General features: G+C 45.2%; 1 protein-coding gene across 5 annotated transcripts in view; it reads left to right on the top strand.

Moving 5' to 3' along the window:
* The window catches only part of Rubicon (run domain Beclin-1-interacting and cysteine-rich domain-containing protein rubicon), a 461,889-nt gene that overhangs the window by 98,180 nt on the left and 345,109 nt on the right, over positions 1 to 18,600 (top strand). For all 5 annotated transcript variants that reach the window (XM_070531460.1, XM_070531458.1, XM_070531457.1 and 2 more), the window contains 2 exons: positions 11,430 to 11,597; positions 17,201 to 17,339. In XM_070531460.1, the coding sequence (XP_070387561.1) occupies positions 11,430 to 11,597; positions 17,201 to 17,339 (307 nt within the window). The remainder of the gene's footprint in view (positions 1 to 11,429; positions 11,598 to 17,200; positions 17,340 to 18,600) is intronic.

Below are 18,600 nucleotides of genomic sequence, written 5' to 3'. Positions count from 1 at the left end.
TTGAGGCATCCGCAGAGGTTTTTGTTTCTCTGGACAAGTCAAAGATAGCAAGCAACGGTGGTTTGCTTAAATGCTCGCAAATAACTGCTCATTCGTGCTGCTGAGTCCATTCAGAAATAGTGCCTTTTTTTAAGAGACTGCGTAGAACGTTAATTTTATCAGACAGCTGAGGTATGAACTTTCCGAAGTAATTTGCCACTCTTAGCATCCGGTGCACTCCGGCCTTGTCTGCCGGGTGAGGCATTTCGCCCAGTAATGTGCTCAGTGAAGGCTTTGGCTTTATGCCGTCTTGCGATACGACGTCACCCAAGAAATCAATTTCAGTCTGTCTGAACTTGCATTTATCAGCATTGAACGTCAGTCCAGCCTTTGTGGCCAACTGCAAAGCTTGGTGGAGGTGCACATCAAGCTCAATATCAGTAGCTCCCCAGATTAAAATGTCATCTATGTACACGTGCACTTCACTGCGCCCGTTAAAAATTTCGCTCATTGCCTTCTGCTATGCTTCTGGCGCTGAAGCTATTCTGAACGTGAGCCATAGGAAGCAGTAACACCCAAATGGTGTGCCGAACGTTCAGATATTTTACATTGCATTGCCTAGAGGGATATAGTAGAAGCCAGAGTTTGCATCAAGGCGTGAGAAGTATTTAGCCCCTGCTGACTGTGCCTCCACGTCTTCTCGTTTCGGCATTTGATAATGCTCTCGCTTTAGACAGTCATTGATGTTTCGGGGATCCAGGCACATGCGCAGCTTTTGTTGATTTTTTCTTATGATGACTAGAGGATGCACCCAATCTGTCAGTCTGTTTACCTTCTCGATGATGCCGCTGCTTCCCATCCAATCTAGCTCATCCCAGAGTGGTTCTCTCAGTGCCAGTGGTACCCGTCGTACTGGCATTACTACTGGTGTTGCATCCTTGTGCAAGAACATGTAGTACTCTTGTTGCAAGCAGCCGGTTCCCTGAAATAAATCTGGAAATTTCTTCAGGATGTCAGTGGTGCCGACTTCTCTGACAGTGTCCACTCTGCATGATACCAGTCCCAGCATTTCGCTTGCGATTAGTCCGAGGATTGCCGGGTTACTCTCCTTTACAATGAAAAAGGAAACGCTGCTGGACCGATGATTCACAGCAACTTGTAGAGTCGCTGTGCAGATGTGCTTGATGACACCACCACCATATGATTGAAGGACTGAACTACTTAGCTGTAGCCTCAGGTATCCCTTAAATTTTCTGTAGATAGGGTAGGGCAACAAATTGGCTTGGGAACCTATGTCAACTTGGAGCGCTACCATTTCACCCGCAACTTCTGCCTTAACCCTCCAGTCTTCTCTGCTGCTGAAGTTGCAGATTTTTATATCCAGAATGCTGAATCATCACGATCTTCGTGTACTTCATCTACTTGTTCATGGCAGCACAGAGTAAAATGATTCTTTCGTTTACGTACAAAGCACGTCTTTTGAAATGCCGAGCACCTTGCGTGTGCATGAGACCGATTGCGTTCGGTGCAACTGTACTTTTGCGATCTTTTTACCACCGCAACTTAGCTGTCTGCTTGCGACCACATTTCATTCTGTATGGCAGGTACTTCTGCTGCACAGCATGTCTGTAGAGCTTTCAGGAGCATGAGGTCCTTTTCTTTGAGCATCTTTTCGCACAGCTTGGCATTTTACCAAAGACAATCTGGTTGTGGATTAAGGATTCAGTCAAGGGCTCGAAGTTACAGCTGCGTGCCTGTCTTTTAAGGTCACGCACGAAATGCTCGAAATGTTCGCCTTCTGCTTGTGTTCTCGAGCGGTACAAGTATCTCTCAAAAACTTCATTCTGCTGCTCTTGGCAGTATTCAGCGAACTTCTTTGCTACGGTCTCATAATGTTGCTTGCTTTCATCCGCGAAAAAAGACAAATGTTTGAATACCTCGAGCGCGTAATCTCCTGCAAAGCTCAGCAGAAGTGCGGTCTTTACGACTGGAGTCCTCGGTTCCTTCGCTGCTGCTGTTGTCTCTAAGAACAGCTCAAACTTCTGGTTGAATTGCTCCCAATTCTTTGCGATGTTTCCGGATAGCAGCAAGGAATCAGGTGCCTTAGGTAGTCCCATCCTTGGCGAGCAATTGATCTGTCCTGCCTGAACCTTGCTTCCCTATGTCTTATCCATGTCTCTTCTTGCGTCGTCTGTTTGGCGCTTTAGTACTTCAGTAACATGCACCAACTAGCCCAACAAAAAGTTCTGCTGGAAGCTCAAACACAATTACACCATGACTGAACAAGAAGGCTAGCAGTCATTTTTGCTGTGCAGCATTACCGCTTATATATGTATAGCTGTCCATTTCCAGTTGTCACGGATCATCATTCATTGTGCTCATCAGCCCTCATGATCCCTCTGGTCATCTCACATGCTGGCCCCTACATGTTGTGGGGGTTCCACTCTGCTTGCGGCTAGGGCTGAAGGCGAGCTCTAGCCCCACGCAGTCGCTTTGTGTAACTCCCTAACTCGTAGCGCGGGAATCGCCGCTACGTCGGGTTCGAATAAGGCAACCAGCAGCGTCAACTGTAAGAACGTTTATTGCTACCGGCAATAAAGAACTGGCAGAGTGACGTCCTCTCTGTAATAGTGATAAATAGGCTGGCCTCGTTGCCCGGGATAGTCAGGCCAACAAGGTCACTCACGGGTTGCGGCAGGTACTCCAGTCCGGCAGGTTAGGGATCTGGCGTCAGAGAGAGAGGGTCTCCCCCGGTCGCACTGTTTTGTACCTTTTTACCTGGCCGAGGGGAATGTCCTCCTCACCCGTCAGCTACCTGCCCGCAAGTCGGGGAGGAAGGGTGCGTGCGCGTCGCGAGAGTAAGGGAGAATCGAAAGTGCACCTCTCCCGTGTCTATGCCGGCTCTCGACGCGACGACGCGAGGGAAGGTGGGCGCGTGTGCTCCCCACAATCTCCAGGACCAACTCCACAGTTTCATACAAGAGTGGTAGCAGACACGTTGACGCAGACTGCCTTTCGTGAATGCTGTTAAACACGCCCGTTTGTGATGTGGATAACAACTGCATTGCTTCTTTGGCACCAGCATTTCCTGACAAGCAGACCTTTAAGAAGGAGCAGCGAGAGGACCTCTGCTTAGAGCCACTTTTCAATTCCGCTCATTACCCCAAAACATCCAGGCGTTTTTGTGTTCGTTATGGGCTCCTCTACAAGAGGAGCTTTACGACTGGTGCCTGCTTCCTTCTTGTAGTTCTGGAAAAGCTAAGCTCCACTATTCTGCTGGCCATGCATGACGATCCTACCTCTAGACATCTAGGAGTTGCGTGTATACTCCGTTGTGCTCAAGAACGGTTTTCATCATCATCATCATCAGCCTGGTTATGCCCACTGCAGGGCAAAGGCCTCTCCCATATTTCTCCAACAACCCCGGTCATGTACTAATTGTGGCCATGCCGTCCCTGCAAATTTCTTAATCTCATCCGCCCACCTAACTTTCTGCCGTCCCCTGCTACGCTTCCCTTCCCTTGGAATCCAGTCCGTAACCCTTAATGACCATCGGTTATCTTCCTTCCTCATTACATGTCCTGCCCATGCCCATTTCTTTTTCTTGATTTCAACTAAGATGTCATTAACTCGCGTTTGTTCCCTCACCCAATCTGCTCTTTTCTTATCCCTTAACGTTACACCTATCATTCTTCTTTCCATAGCTCGTTGCGTCGTCCTCAATTTGAGTAGAACCCTTTTCGTAAGCCTCCAGGTTTCTGCCCCGTAGGTGAGTACTGGTAAGACACAGCTGTTATACACTTTTCTTTTGAGGGATAATGGCAACCTGCTGTTCATGATCTGAGAATGCCTGCCAAACGCACCCCAGCCCATTCTTATTCTTCTGATTATTTCTGTCTCATGATCCGGATCCGCAGTCACTACCTGCCCTAAGTAGATGTATTCCCTTACGACTTCCAGTGCCTCGCTGCCTATTGCAAACTGCTGTTCTCTTCCGAGACTGTTAAACATTACTTTAGTTTACATTACTTTAGAACGGTTTTACTGGCCCTGAGTGTGGGGGTTGACTGTATTGTAGGTGGCTAGTTTCACTCAGTGTCAGTCCCACAAGCATCTAACTTCAATGCCAGCTGACAACCACTGACAACCACTGACCAATGACAACCACTCACACCTCTTGATTCTCCTTTTGAGTAAGTTGGATTGATGTCATGGGTCCCTTTTCCTGCTTGTGGAACCGTTCATTGGATCGACTGGGCTGACCATCTGACCGGCACTGCAAGACGGCCGCTTGACCATCTGCCACCACCAGCCAAGTTTCCCTCTTCCTGCCCTGCTGGACTCAGTCATTCTCGGTCACAGCCCTCCTTGAGCTATAATCAGCTTCTGTGGCTTCCAGTTTACTGCAGATGTTGCAGAAGAGCTTCTTCGTTTGTGCACCTCAAGTTTTTGCCACTCGACACAGTATCACCCGCAAACAAATAGGCTGTCTGAGCATACCTACTGCATGCTGGCGAACATATTGTTCATGTACACGTCACATTGGGTTTTAAAAACTGCAATGACATTTTGCCCTTTATTACATATGCCTTCAATACTGCAAAGCGCAAAACTACTGGCTCCGGCCTGTTTTTCCTCTTTGACACCCATTTTCTGCTTCATACACTGGATGCTATATTTGATTTCATTACTCGTGATGATCCCTCCATCGCTGAGACTCTGTGTCTTGCTGAAGAAGCTTGACGCTTGGCCCGCATGCATACTCTGGCTTCTCAAGACCATTAAAAAGCATGATACAACAGGCACCATCGGGATGCCACCTATTCTTCAGTGGATCTAGTCTGCTTCTTGCCAGGTACTCTGACTCGTATTAATGTTGTTGTTGACCATCTCAGTGATGTAAAGTATTGACTAGTGCATCCATTGCAGCCGGATGACACTCTGCCAAAGCTGAGGTGGCTCATGTCCCTCATCTGAAGCCCTTCAATCAGAGGACTTAAGGGACTCTCCCAGCGGGCTTTGTCTGGGAGAGGAGAAATATTACAGTAAATGCGTCCACACCAGCAGCGGTGTGATTAGATTGAACGAGAAAGAAGAGAGGGACGTTTGCCCACACTCCTTTTGAGGTTCACCTTGAAACTTAATAAAATAGTAAACCCCATTTCTCTTGCCCCGTACCGATATTTACCCAGTGATAGCATTGGGCAGCATCTTGAGTGAGAAAGTTATAATTCTCTGTGAAATCCAATTGGAGAATCAACTTGTCACTTCATTTTGAGCTCTCCTAAATACTTTGATTGCTGCTTGCTCACGAAGTGGCACAACTTGAGTTCTTGTAGCATGTCTAAAAGCTCATAAAATGAATGCGGAGCTTAAGACTATAGTCTGCAGTGGACACCACTTACTTAATGCTGCATGTGGAGGTAGTGATGGTGTGCACTCCAACATCCTCTGAAGGGCATTGCTGCTTGGGCAGACATGCAGTCTTTGTTATTGATTTGGCATATGCTTGTTCCCATAAATTCTGTCATTTGCTTGAAGCCTGTGGCATTGAGCATTGAGCATGAGTGTGAAGTTCTCATGTGCCATGCGCATGCAGACTATGCGGTTGCCACTTTCTCCGGCCAACACAGTGTGGCAGGCGCAGGCCTGCAAATTTAGAGAATACACATTTAAGAGTGCAGCTTTTTTTCCCACTCCTTGTGACCTTCTCACAAATTTAGCAAAAGTAGTCGTTTTTATCCACATGATGTCTTTTCTCCCAGGTATACAGTATGAAATTGAGTCATATTCAAAAGTCTTTCTTACTGAACATTTCATTTCTTCGCTATGGTGTGCCCTGTTTTTCTTGAAGGTGTGCTAAGAACTCTGGTGCTTTGATACAAATAGCTTTGTGCACCTGTCGCTTTGACATGATTCATAATTTTTTAATGTTACCTGCAGTGGCAGCTTAGTGGCTGTTTCATTGCATTGCTGAGCTTGAGATGGTGGTTTTGATCCTGGCCCTGGTGGCTGCTTTACAGTGAGGGTGAAATGCAAAAATGCTTTAGTACCATGCATTGGTTGTACGTTAAAGGATCCCATATGGTTAAAATTGGTCTGGAGCTTCCGCTACCGTGTGATTCATAATGAAATTGTGGTTTTGGCTTGTAAAACCTCAGAACATAATTGTTCTAGGGTTTTACACTCGGAAGTCTGGCTCACTCAGAATATAATTGTTCCAAGTGAGCCAGACTTAGTGCCAAAATGTCGCAATGTCGTACTCCTGTGCGACTACTGTCTGCATTGTGACGTCACAACGTCACTGGAAGAAGTAAAGAAAGCCTTGGGAGATATGCAAAGGGGGAAGGCAGTTGGGGAAGATCAGGTAACAGCAGATTTGTTGAAGGATGGTGGGCAGATTGTTCTAGAGAAACTGGCCACCCTGTATACGCAATGCCTCATAACGTCGAGCGTACCGGAATCTTGGAAAAACGCTAACATAATCCTAATCCATAAGAAAGGGTATGCCAAAGACTTGAAAAATTATAGACCGATCAGCTTACTGTCCGTTGCCTACAAACTATTTACTAAGGTACTCGTAAATAGAATCAGGAACACCTTAGACTTCTGTCAAGCAAAGGACCAGGCAGGATTCCGTAAAGGCTACTCAACAATAGATCATATTCACACTATCAATCAGGTGATAGAGAAATGTGCGGAATATAACCAACCCTTATATATAGCTTTCATTGATTACGAGAAAGCATTTGATTCTGTCGAAACCTCAGCAGTCATGGAGGCATTATGGAATCAGGGTGTAGACGAGCCGTATGTAAAAATACTGAAAAATATCTATAGCGGCTCCACAGCCACCGTAGTCCTCCATAAAGAAAGCAACAAAATCCCAATAAAGAAAGGCGTCAGGCAGGGACATACGATCTCTCCAATGCTATTCACAGCGTGTTTACAGGAGGTATTCAGAGACCTGGATTGGGAAGAAATGGGGATAAAAGTTAATAGAGAATACCTTAGTAACTTGCGATTCGCTGATGATATTGCCTTGCTTAGTAACTCAGGGGACCAACTGCAATGCATGCTCACTGACCTAGAGAGGCAAAGCAGAAGAGTGGATCTAAAAATTAATCTGCAGAAAACTAAAGTAATGTTTAACAGTCTCGGAAGAGAACAGCAATTTACAATCGGCAGCGAGGCACTGGAAGTCGTAAGGGAATACATCTGCTTAGGGCAGGTAGTGACTGCGGATCCGGATCATGAGACAGAAATAATCAGAAGAATAAGAATGGGCTGGGGTGCGTTTGGCAGGCATTCTCAGATCATGAACAGCAGGTTGCCATTATCCCTCAAAAGAAAAGTGTATAACAGCTGTGTCTTACCAGTACTCACCTACGGGGCAGAAACCTGGAGGCTTACGAAAAGGGTTCTACTCAAATTGAGGACGACGCAACGAGCTATGGAAAGAAGAATGATAGGTGTAACGCTAAGGGATAAGAAAAGAGCAGATTGGGTGAGGGAACAAATGTGAGCTAATGACATCTTAGTTGAAATCAAGAAAAAGAAATGGGCATGGGCAGGACATGTAATGAAGAGGGAAGATAACCGATGGTCATTAAAGGTTACGGACTGGATTCCAAGGGAAGGGAAGTGTAGCAGGGTACAGCAGAAAGTTAGGTGGGCGGATGAGATTAAGAAGTTTGCAGGGACGGCATGGCCACAATTAGTACATGACCGGGGTTGTTGGAGAAATATGGGAAAGGCCTTTGCCCTGCTGTGGGCGTAACCAGGCTGATGATGATGATGAGGCTTGCCAGTGCTTTTTCTAGGGTTTAGAGGTTCCAGTACTTCATCAAAAAAAAAAAGAGTTGGAAATATTGCCAGTACTCTTTTGACGCACAAGCATCAAATGGCCCATCGAGTGAGAAAGCCAGCGTCTGTCATCTGGACAAGCGAAAAACGGCGTCTAAATTCCCATTGACTGTGATGCCACAGCACAAGTGCACTTCGACGGAGCAGAACAGGCGAAGAGAAACACCTGCTCCCGCGGTAGCATGCCAGGTGTTGCGTGAAGGAAGAAGGTATTGCTGTGCCACCACGTCATGCTCGTTCTCGCTCTCGGAAGCCTGTGTTATTCGTGATTTTATTGTCCATGCAAGCTCTCGCCTGAATTATAACTGTGTTTTGGTGATCGCTATGAATAAATTAACGTATAAAGAAATATAATGCAAAAGGATAGAAAGCTGGGCGAGTTGGTACGGTAACATGATCTTGGATTGTAGCGCTCGTCCTGTCTGCTTCTAGTCTCTGTCCTTGTCACTTCGCGCTACGATCCAAAGAAATCCCAATAAATTTGAAAGAAAAAAACCTTCGTGGTTGTGAGTTTCAAACCTAGAGCCCCAAGCTCAGAAGCCAAGCGTCTTAACCACTGGACTAAACCAGTGCCTCCTAGATAGCACTTCTATGCACTCTGCCTTGTGATGCCTTACTTAGACCAGTCACGAAACTCCGCCGTCACGCTATGGGAGAGGTTCATATGCTGCCCAAAGGTGCCACGACGCGGCGCCACTGTGCCACAGAGGGCATCGTTAGCGTACCAAAATGCGTGCGCAGCGCGAGGCGAGCTGAGTGAACGGGTGCGTTCTGTGCATGTGCTGCGCTATTTTTCGAGTGCTGGGATCTTTAGTTGAAGTGGCGGGGTGGGACAACGATGCCGAACACGTGTTACAAGTAACAGGTGAAGAAGTAGAATGGTGGTATCACTAACAAGCCATTAAAAAAATTGCTGTATTTGTGATGTGGCTACTTGTGTTCGTTCGAGAGTTGTTTAGCCATGTGTTATGAAATGCTTATGCTTTACACTTTCTTGGTTATAGAAACAATCGATGATGCATTCTGTATTTATTGCCATTCGTTTGCTGGTATTTGTTTCCTGCCCCCCAATGCATATCTATCACGTTTGATGTTATTTCTTTATGCTTAATGTATCAGTGTCATGCTTTTAACAAACTTCTTGCATTGTGAATGCTGGACTATTCGTGACCGGATGCTGTCTGTATTTCGCTCCGCTCATTTTACATGATGAATAAATGATCGTGCTTGTATGTTGTTTTTGCACCAACACGTTTTATTTCATTTCCTTATCGAATTATAAAGTTTTCTTTTCATTTTTCGACCATGGTAAGAGTATCAGGACCGGTGATTGCAGCATTTTAACATATTGTAAATAGTTGCGCATTAGGAATCAAAGTACCTAGTCTCGTCGTTTGTGCGTCGAAACCACGAGCAGCGTGAATAAGTGCTAGGCTTACTAACGGTTCTAAACGACTGCTTGCTAAGGCAATTGCCTAATTACAATAAAACTAGTTTCAACTGTGCAGGTCCTAACACTTCACGTTCGCCTTAATCGGTTGGTAAAAGCCGCACCGAAGACATTTAGTAGCGAAGTTTGTCTTGCATTAATCCTACCTAAATCTCATTCAGAAATGGCATCGCTTTGCAGAGAAATCTTAAGCGCACGAAGCAGCTCAATTTCTTTTTCTTTGTCATTAAGTATTCTACAGTAGCAACCCTTTGCAATAACAATTTCATTCTTTGGATTTCCTTATAAGATACTGCCCACAGTCAGAGTCCTTCTCTGCCACAGTTTAACAGAAAGTGAACAGCTGTGCTCGGCGAACAATCTGGCGCTATGCGCAGCGGAGAGTTGGAGCTTACTTACGGGTAAGCGGGGGTGCAACAGCCCATATGTCTGCATCTGGTGATAAGTGGGACCACTGGCGCTTTGTTGCCAATGCGCGGTGTTTCATTTCAGGCAAATATTAAAAAGCGGAGCCCACCGAAGTGTTGAGGCGAACGGCGATGATGAAGAAATCTGGACCGAGACCGCCCGGCCATGTACAGCGGACGCATTTCGACGGGGGCGAAATGCAAAACACTCATTTATTTAAATTTAGGTGCACTTTAAAGGATCCCAGGAGGTCAGAATTAATCGTGAGTCCCCCACTACGGCGTGCCTCATAATCGTGTAGTGGTTTTGGCTCTTAAAATGCCAGATTTGTTTTTCTTTTTTTTTGGTCTGAGACCGCCGCAAGCTCCATGTTATGAGCTGCTTCTTTTTCTTCCCGAGCGCTCATGTCATGGCAGAAGACGCGCTCAGGCAGTAATTTAAACATATTCAATGTTAAAAATAGTTGCGTGAAACTAAAGTGACGGTTGAAGAAGTTGAGAAAGCTAGAATACCGAGGCTGCCCCACACACAACCACAGCGGTAGTGGCGTTCGCATGCCCTCTCACGCACGGTTGCGCCTCTAGCGGCGGGCGCTGGCTCTATATGAAACTGAGGCGGCAGTTTCGTGACCAGAAAAAAAATAGAAGGACTCTGCTTAGACTGAAATTTCCATTGCCAAGCCCGACGTGATGAAAGCAATGACATCAAAATCACTGTGGCTTACTTGGGAGTGTCCCCATTAGCTTCTATGGCAGTTGGGCAAGGTAGCATGACGTCGGGGATCGAAGTGCACTGGCATTAGGCTATCTAGGAGACGTTGGCCAAGCTTGCCCGCAAGGAGTTCATAATTCGAAGGACCACTCAGCAATGTTCAATTGGACATTAATGCATTCCCATTCACAACTTATAAGAAGTAACGTAGAGTGTGGGTGTAGGCCAGTTGGTGATTCATGACTTTGGGTAGTTACTGCAAGCAAAACACGAGACTTGAAGGAAGGGACAACTTCCCAAAATCATAAGAAGTGCTTAGGTGTGGTCATATTTTTTACAAGAACAACTGTTGAGGCATGTTTCAGTAAAACAGAATGGCTCTGCTATGACTGGGGATGTGTTTGTCACGTTTGCTGCAACATGTGTGTCCCTTGTATGCATGGTACTTCGAAGTTTTTACTTCTGGCTTTGTTAAAAGGATACCAAAAGAAAAACAATAGATCAGTTTAGACTGAAAGTATTCTTTCAAAACTCTATTTTTCTTTCTGTGGTTACAAGTTGATTTCTAGAAGAGAAAGTGAAGGCGAAACTTTATTTTTCAAATTATGTTCCGGAATCTCTTTGTTGGTATGTCAGTGTGACATCATGCATTTCAATGCATAATTTCGTATTTAGGCCATAGTGGCTCCTCCAAACTTGCTAAGTACAGTTCTGAACTACCTATATTAGAATACAATATAGTCCATTATTACTGTTAAAAATTAACTAGGCCCAAACAGAAGCTGTGAAAATTCATTGCGACCTGGTGTGAGAACTTTAAGATGGCATCACCACCCATATTTTGTGTTCACATCTTTTCTGACTTATCAAGGTGAGAGTGGTGTTCTTCTAAAAGTCTACTTTACTAATAGTACAGCTAAAACAATTTTGCGCAATAGCATCTCTTTAATATAGGCATTGGATTTTCTGTCTCTACAACAACCATTTACAGTACTTCATGTATTTTGTTTTGCAGGAGAATGCACACATATATGTGTCGGAGGCCCTGATTGCTGCATTTGAGCAGATGCGATGCAGTCGAGCAGTGAGGGTGGCCGAGGACGACGACCAGGACGACAGCGATGAGGAGATTGCTTGCTTGCGGCAGCGGATACGAATTCGCCGGAAAGAGCGCCTCCGTGAGGTGGATGTTGCATTTGCTGTTAAACAATTCCCTGGCAGTGGCCAGGGTCACTTTTCTTTTTTTATTTTTGGTCTTAACACTTCCTCTGAGATTTCACACAGGGCAAGAAGGTGCCACTGAAAGTGTTAGGAAAGGTATGACAATTGTTGGCATGTCCATTATGAATGGTAAAGCAGTGCAAAAGATTTGAACAGGAAGAGAGACATAAGCCATGATGCTACCTCTAATGTTAAATGTAATTTCGTTATTGAAAGAGTAAGGTTATTTTTATTTACTTGTTTATTTACAAACATATTGCAGTCTACCTAAAGACCTAGAAGGTGTTACAAACAACTCATAGCATGTTGAAGCATTTATAAAAAAAGAAATGTGTCTTATGCAATGTGAGAAATGGTGTTACACTTTGAGGAAAAAAAAAGAATAACAAATGGTAGGTACTTAAAAATGTAAAAACGGGCATGCACTCGACAACTTATGTGCTCCCAAAAGTATACAGTTAAACATCGATATAAAGAACTTCAATAAAACAAGATTCTCTATATAATGAAGTATTGAACTTTTCATAACCTCTTGTTCACAGAATACCATGTATTTAGAACCTCAATATAACTAACTGTTAGTATACGATTTCAATACAACGAAATTTCACTGCTACCGCAAAGGAATGCCGAGATAATAAATTCAAACTTCCGCAGACGCACGTCATCAGATGATTGAATTACAAGCGGCTGCTTGCAAACACACCTCTCAAATCGTGTGCCACGCAACAAGAGTGACCATCAAAGTGGAGCCGCACCATGTTCTGTATAAAGTCCAAGTGTGATAAGGCCCTATCGTGCCCCGCGCACTGTGTGCTTAAGGTGCGTGTGAAAGTGTGCGAGGGATAGACAAGAAAGATGGTGGCTTCACGTGTGCTGCCTTCCCGCGCGAGCATAGGGAAAGAGGGGGAGGGGAGCAAGCTCACGGTAACGCGATCAAGCACGTGCAAAAAGGTGGAGTGGTGAGGGAAATGGTGCGCGTCTCAGCTGGGGCTGCGCATGGCTGTAAGCGCGGCTGAGTGCATATGCAGCTGCGCACCATGCTTTAGAGGTAAAGTTCCGCATGTGCAAAGAGTGGGCGTGCTGAGACGGCGTGGCATCATGCAAGCTGTCTTCTCGCACGTTTAGCATTGGATGTTGCGTAATTTTGAGTTTCGGTGACCCGTTGTAGCGAGAGGCAGACGAATCAGTCGCTCTCCGTTGCCGCCACTTTTCATGATAGCGTCGTCCCAGCGTGGGTGACGCTATCAGCCACGGTATTGGTGGTTTTGGTGGCATTTGGTCTTGGTGGCATTTGTAGTTCTGCCGTGGCAGCACGCTAAATTTTGCACTGTTCATAAGACACCCTTATAACACTCCAGAGTGCTTCCATATGTAATTTATTGATGAGGTGGCACATAACCTGCTCACCTTTAACAGGTATCTGATAAAAATGGCCTCAGATACACGACCATTCTTTCAGATGGTGACAGCTGCACCTTCCATGCTTTGCAAAAAGCAGATACTGTAGCTTCACCAAAATCCAAAAAGTGGATTGTGTGAACCACGTTAAGAGAGCATGAGAACTTCCTTGGGCAATTTGTTTGCAAGGCACATGGGAGGTGGCTCTGAAACACTCGGAGCAAGGGGAAGGCTTGCTGGTGACCTCATAACAAAATTGAGCTCATATTATGACTAAGCCCCCAAATCTCACAAGAGAGATGCTGAGGCCATGCAAAGGGCTGTGATGGTGACATATAATCATGTAACTTCAAATGACAATGTGTGAAATCACAACCTGTGCTCGGCAGGCCCAGGATTTTGGTGCCGCCAAAATGCAGCAGTAGCATCGGGGGAACCTGCTCCAAGCCACCATTTTAATTTGCCACCCCATGTGTCCAAAGCTCTGCTATCGATTTATGAGTGCCTGTTGTAAAGAAAGCTATTAGAAAGATGCCAATGGGGTAAATCCCAAAACACTAATAAAAAAACTTCGTTCACTTATCTGGGCACCGGCATCTAACGAACACCATGCTTCACTGTTTACAGTTGAAGCTGCTGTTGCCGAGGCAGTGATGAAGTTCAACTGTGGCAATTTGAAAGCCTTGTTAGGTATCCTGGAGGAGCTCAATCTGAACCCCAGCCTCCCAAGCACCAGACGGATGACTAAGGAAGACAGGCACTGAGTGGCCGAGTCTATTTGCAAGTGTGTTTCAAACGAGTGTGTCCAGCAGGCACTAAAGAAGTGCTACTACAATGCTAAGCATCAGTCAGATTATATTCCTAGTGGCTATTAGCACCTGCATTGCAAAATATGCAAATTCTACCCGTTTTTAAAATAAACTGTGTGCTATTTCTTCTTGCATTTTTATCAAAATGTAACTTTGTGACATAAAATTTGTAACAGTGCAAACACATGCAACTACAAAGTAACAAGGACGAGACACAAGCACTGTGGTTGGTTACTTTGTGGTTGCATGTGTTTGCGCTGTTACAATTTTTATGTCAAGTATGCACCAACTCACCCAGAAAGATGTTTTAATGAAGTAAATTTATGACTCTCTTCAGTTTTGAAGCCTAGATATCTCGGCACCTAGGGCAGATACAATAATAATTCTCTTTGTAATGGAAACCTAAATGTGTAGAGAATCCAAGTATGGGAGCAGATTGTAAATAATTAACTTTGTAATGAATCATTAAAATTATAACTGCATGGCAGGAGCTTTTCGAAGTGTAAAGTTTATTCTGCTCTAAAGTAAATAGTACAAATGGCCAAATAAAAAAAAAAGTGTTTGTAATAATTCAAGCTCTAGTCATTAGTTTATTTAGCCATATCTTAAATATCATATTTAATTAAACACTTTTCTTCCTATTGTACCCTTAAACAATGGAGGGCAAGCTTTAGTTATCTCAGGAACAAAATACCTTACAGGAAAAGCAATGAAATATTTGAAGTCAGCGAGAAAAACTGTACTAACATGTGTAGTTGCATTAATATTGATGCAGAAATAGAAGCAAAATGTCTAAAATGAGTCTCTGCCCTTAATTTCGCCAACACATCACTGCACACTTGCCACGCCTACCTACACCTGGCCATTTCTGTCGCCAAACGTAAAGAAATTGTCTCATTTATGCCACAGAAGATGCCAGGCGAACATCACGTCACGCATGGAAAGTAAGACATCATGCGACGATTTAATCAAATTTTGTCACGGCAACACTGCCTTGGCTGTTGGCCTTATCAGCGCTGCTTCGCCATGTGCTGGTGACAAAAGTTTCAGTTTGGTCGCCGAGAAACAGCATCGCCAAGGAAAGCGATACAAGGGACAATCTGAATGGCACCACTGTGGTATCACTGAGGGGATGTTGTCATGGGCTGGGACAGACACATCTGCAGTGAAGGTGACATTGTCCAGGTGGCCAAACTTTGGTAAAATCCTTCTCATTTGAGCACTTCAAATGCTCGGCAGTATTTCCTCAAATCAGATGGAGTACTAAGGTCCTCTTTCATTATAAGAAAATTATACACATCTCTAGCAATTCCTTTAGGAGACGCCCTTCTTTGTTTTTTTTGGACATGGTGGCGCTCATGATTCTGCAGTTTCGAAACAGCCTCTATGTAAGTTGTACAAGTTTTGCAAAGTGAGCTCTACAGAAAAGCATGTGCTCAGCCTTATTAATGCGACAGCGTTAAGGAGCTCGTGTTGCAGAAAAGCCGGTGTCATCAGCGTCCGCGGCGTTGGCCGTGAGTGAAGAAATGGCGGAAGGCAATTCATAAATAAAAACAACCTGCAAGATAGGCTGGGTTGGAATCGAACCAGGGTCTCTGGAGTGTGAGATGGAGACGCTACCACTCAGCCATCAGTTCGATGGTCCAAAGCGGGACAAAAGTGCCTCTAGTGAATGCGGTGTTGCCTTAGAAACGTGCCGTAGAAAGTTATACTGCGGTGTATATTGGTAATTATGAGCATGTAAATTACAGAAGTCGCAGTTAAACGCGTAGTGAAGTACGTTTCCGCTACATTTATCCTGCGCTTGGCGCACACACAGAGCCATCTTGCGGCAAACACAGAAGACCCCCTCCTCGCAATGTACGGCACTGCCCTGACAGGTGGCGCGCCACTCGCCCGCTTCTCCCCTTCATCTTGTTTGAGCACATTGGGGCCATGCGGGGACCGGTGCAAGGATGCCCCAATACCCTTGCGTTTAATAACTTTTCTCGCTCTCTCCCCTTCCAACTTCCAGTGTGTGTCACTCAAACCCTTTTGTTTAGGCGACGCAGCTCCTCTCTCCGCTCACAGTGCAATTCCTAGGTGCAGCGTCCGATACCGGACGCCTCTGACGTGATCGCTGCATGGTAGCGCGTCTGCTGGGAAAGCGTCCCCTGCAATGTGTGCCGTGCTGCTGGCGAGAAGTCATGCGCCTGCGTGGTGCTCCCAAGCGAGATAGAGGACAATCCCATCAAGGCGTCAGCCCCATGATTGCGTCCAACTTCATGGCGCATCGTGGCCCGGCTGTCCGTGTCGATCACAACGTTTGGCTCGCGCAGATTGTTTCTCCCTCTGAGACACCAAGTTCTTTGGTTCGTTCTGCTTGCTCAGGCACACGTTTCGTCTTTGCGTGACTCAAGAACATGCCAAGCGAATGAGTGGGAGGTGTGAACGGGGGGTGATAACGTTATCGCATTCCACTCTTGAAGGCAAAGCTTAAGCGTCCTCTAAGTTTTTTTTTCTTAGAGGTCGGGTCCCTGAACCACTTTGTGAATTCTTTAACAAAGTTCTCCTAGTTTGTCAGCATCTTCTCATGGTTCTCAAGCTGAAGAGGCGTGGTTCCATTGAGAAAAAGAAAACATGTTCGCGAGCTGCTTTGCAGTACTCCTGTAGTTGTGGTGACTCAATCGTTGGTAGTGCTTCAGCTAGTGTTTACCTTCCTCGAAAAGGAGGGTGGTTCTTCTAACTACAGTGTCTGGTGGCCAGCCTGCCCCGCATGATGGCTGTCTGGCGAGGTTGTCATTTCATTCTCCAGAATTGTCCGTGTTTGCTGCTTGTGGTGGTAAGCCACTGAAGCATTCACTTCATCATAAAAGAGCTAGGTTGTCCAGGCGAATTTACCCAGCGCCTTCACCAAAGATGCTATGAAGGTATGGGTTTATTTTCACAATGAAATGAGGAAGCGACAGGGAAGGCCCAGCAGGCACGGAATACAGCCGAGTTCAAGCATCTCTCGCTACTTCTTCCTCTGGCTCTGCCACGCAGAGCCAGAGTGGAGCCAGAGTGGTTGAAATGGTTGAAGTTAATGCAGTTACTCAGCCTGTTAGCGTTAACCCGCGAAAGTTTTCTAGGTACACTTTATTGTGGTGTGAAATACATTTCACAGAAAAGGGGACAGCAAGAAGAGGACAGTGGAGTGCCAATTTGATGCTTCACTGTCCTCTTTTTTTCTGTCCCCTTTTTCACTAAATGTATTTCACGCCACAATCAAGTATAGCTAAGAGGTCTAAGCACCAACTTGCCCAAGAAGAAGTCTTCTTAGAACCCAAAAGTTTGTCAGTGTTGGTAGAACAACCGGTTTATTTTTTGGTTGCAGAAGGCCCTCATTGAACGGCGGCTGAGCGAGGATGGCAAGCACAACTCCGGGTGGTGCTGCGTGGACATTGCAGTGAACACAGTAGCCACCACGAACACATCGCCCCTGAGCTCAGCCTACTCATCGCCCTGCTTCCAAGGTGTGAGACAGTGTCCTTGTATTTCTTCTTCATGTACACCAAACTCGCCCAACTCTGCAGGTTTACTTGCACCTCATCTCATGTGTGTAAATGACAGCAAAGTTTTGCACTTTGGACAAGCTTCTTTGAGAACCTCCTGCAAAGGAGCTTCTGCAATGTAAACCGTTTTATTTTATTTATTTCAGTACTGTAAGGGCCCTCTTGGGCATTACAAGTGAATGCATGCAAAGGATTTAAAACATGAGTAACTTGAGACAAAAAGAAACACATTAGGTTATAAGCAGGATATCGAACGAAAAAGTATACCAGTTTGGTTCCAAGTCAAGTTCCAAGTTTCTTATAGCTTGTCAAAATGAAAAAAAATGCAGGTAAGCTGTATCAGAGACGCAACTGCAGTGGGGTACATGAAACGTCCCAAGTCGCACACTAGCATTTATTTGCCAAACGCAGCATATGGGTAAAGTGCAGCCCAAATCAATGCTGGCTCAGAGTTAGAGGGAGGGTTGGGTTAACATCATGCCAATGCAGCAGCTAGCATAGGGCCATTGCTCGGCCATGTCATTACCATTATCAGTGTCAGCTTTGGGCCAATGCCCGCTGTATGACAAGTACTGTAAATATGTATGGCTTGTGAGTATGCATCCATTATTACCGTGAGTTTTTTGCCAGCGGCACTTGTGATAGCAGTTGTCTCCAATATTGTCTACATCTATTAGTACCTAAGAAAACATGGTAGAAAAATATGAGTACTGGAAGCAAAAGTCCTACACACATGCAAATGATAACTGAAGAGAATACTGAAAGACATTTTAAAACAGTTTATTTACGAATAAATAAGTACCAAACAGGCATTTTCTATGGAGCTAGGTGGGTGACGGTTGGCTAGACAGAGCCCCTAGGATAGTAATTGGGCAAAGGACTAAGGACGGTGTGCTGGCCAGTTCTTTGAGGGCAGGGAGCTGATAATCAGAGGGCAAGTCAGTGCCCTAGTCAGTGCCCTAATCACGATGAGCTGGTCACGGCAGGGATTTGTTTCCACCTCATGCAGTGGCTTCTCTTATTAGGAGGAGATGCTTATGCTGGAAAATAAACAAACGTTATCATAGATGTGAGCATGAAAAATATATCTGGCAATGTTTTCTTCTTGAGAAATCGCTATATACTGCAAGAATAAAACTTTGAGCCAAGAGTGCAAAGGTGTGAAGCAATAAATTTTGCTGCAAGGGATTTGTGAGACAATGCTTGTGAGGCAATATAAAAA

This window comes from Dermacentor albipictus, chromosome 1 (assembly GCF_038994185.2).
Source record: "Dermacentor albipictus isolate Rhodes 1998 colony chromosome 1, USDA_Dalb.pri_finalv2, whole genome shotgun sequence".
NCBI lineage: Eukaryota > Metazoa > Arthropoda > Arachnida > Ixodida > Ixodidae > Dermacentor > Dermacentor albipictus.
The sequence above is the reverse complement of the archived record's forward strand: the minus strand, read 5'-3'. Positions and strand labels throughout refer to the sequence as shown.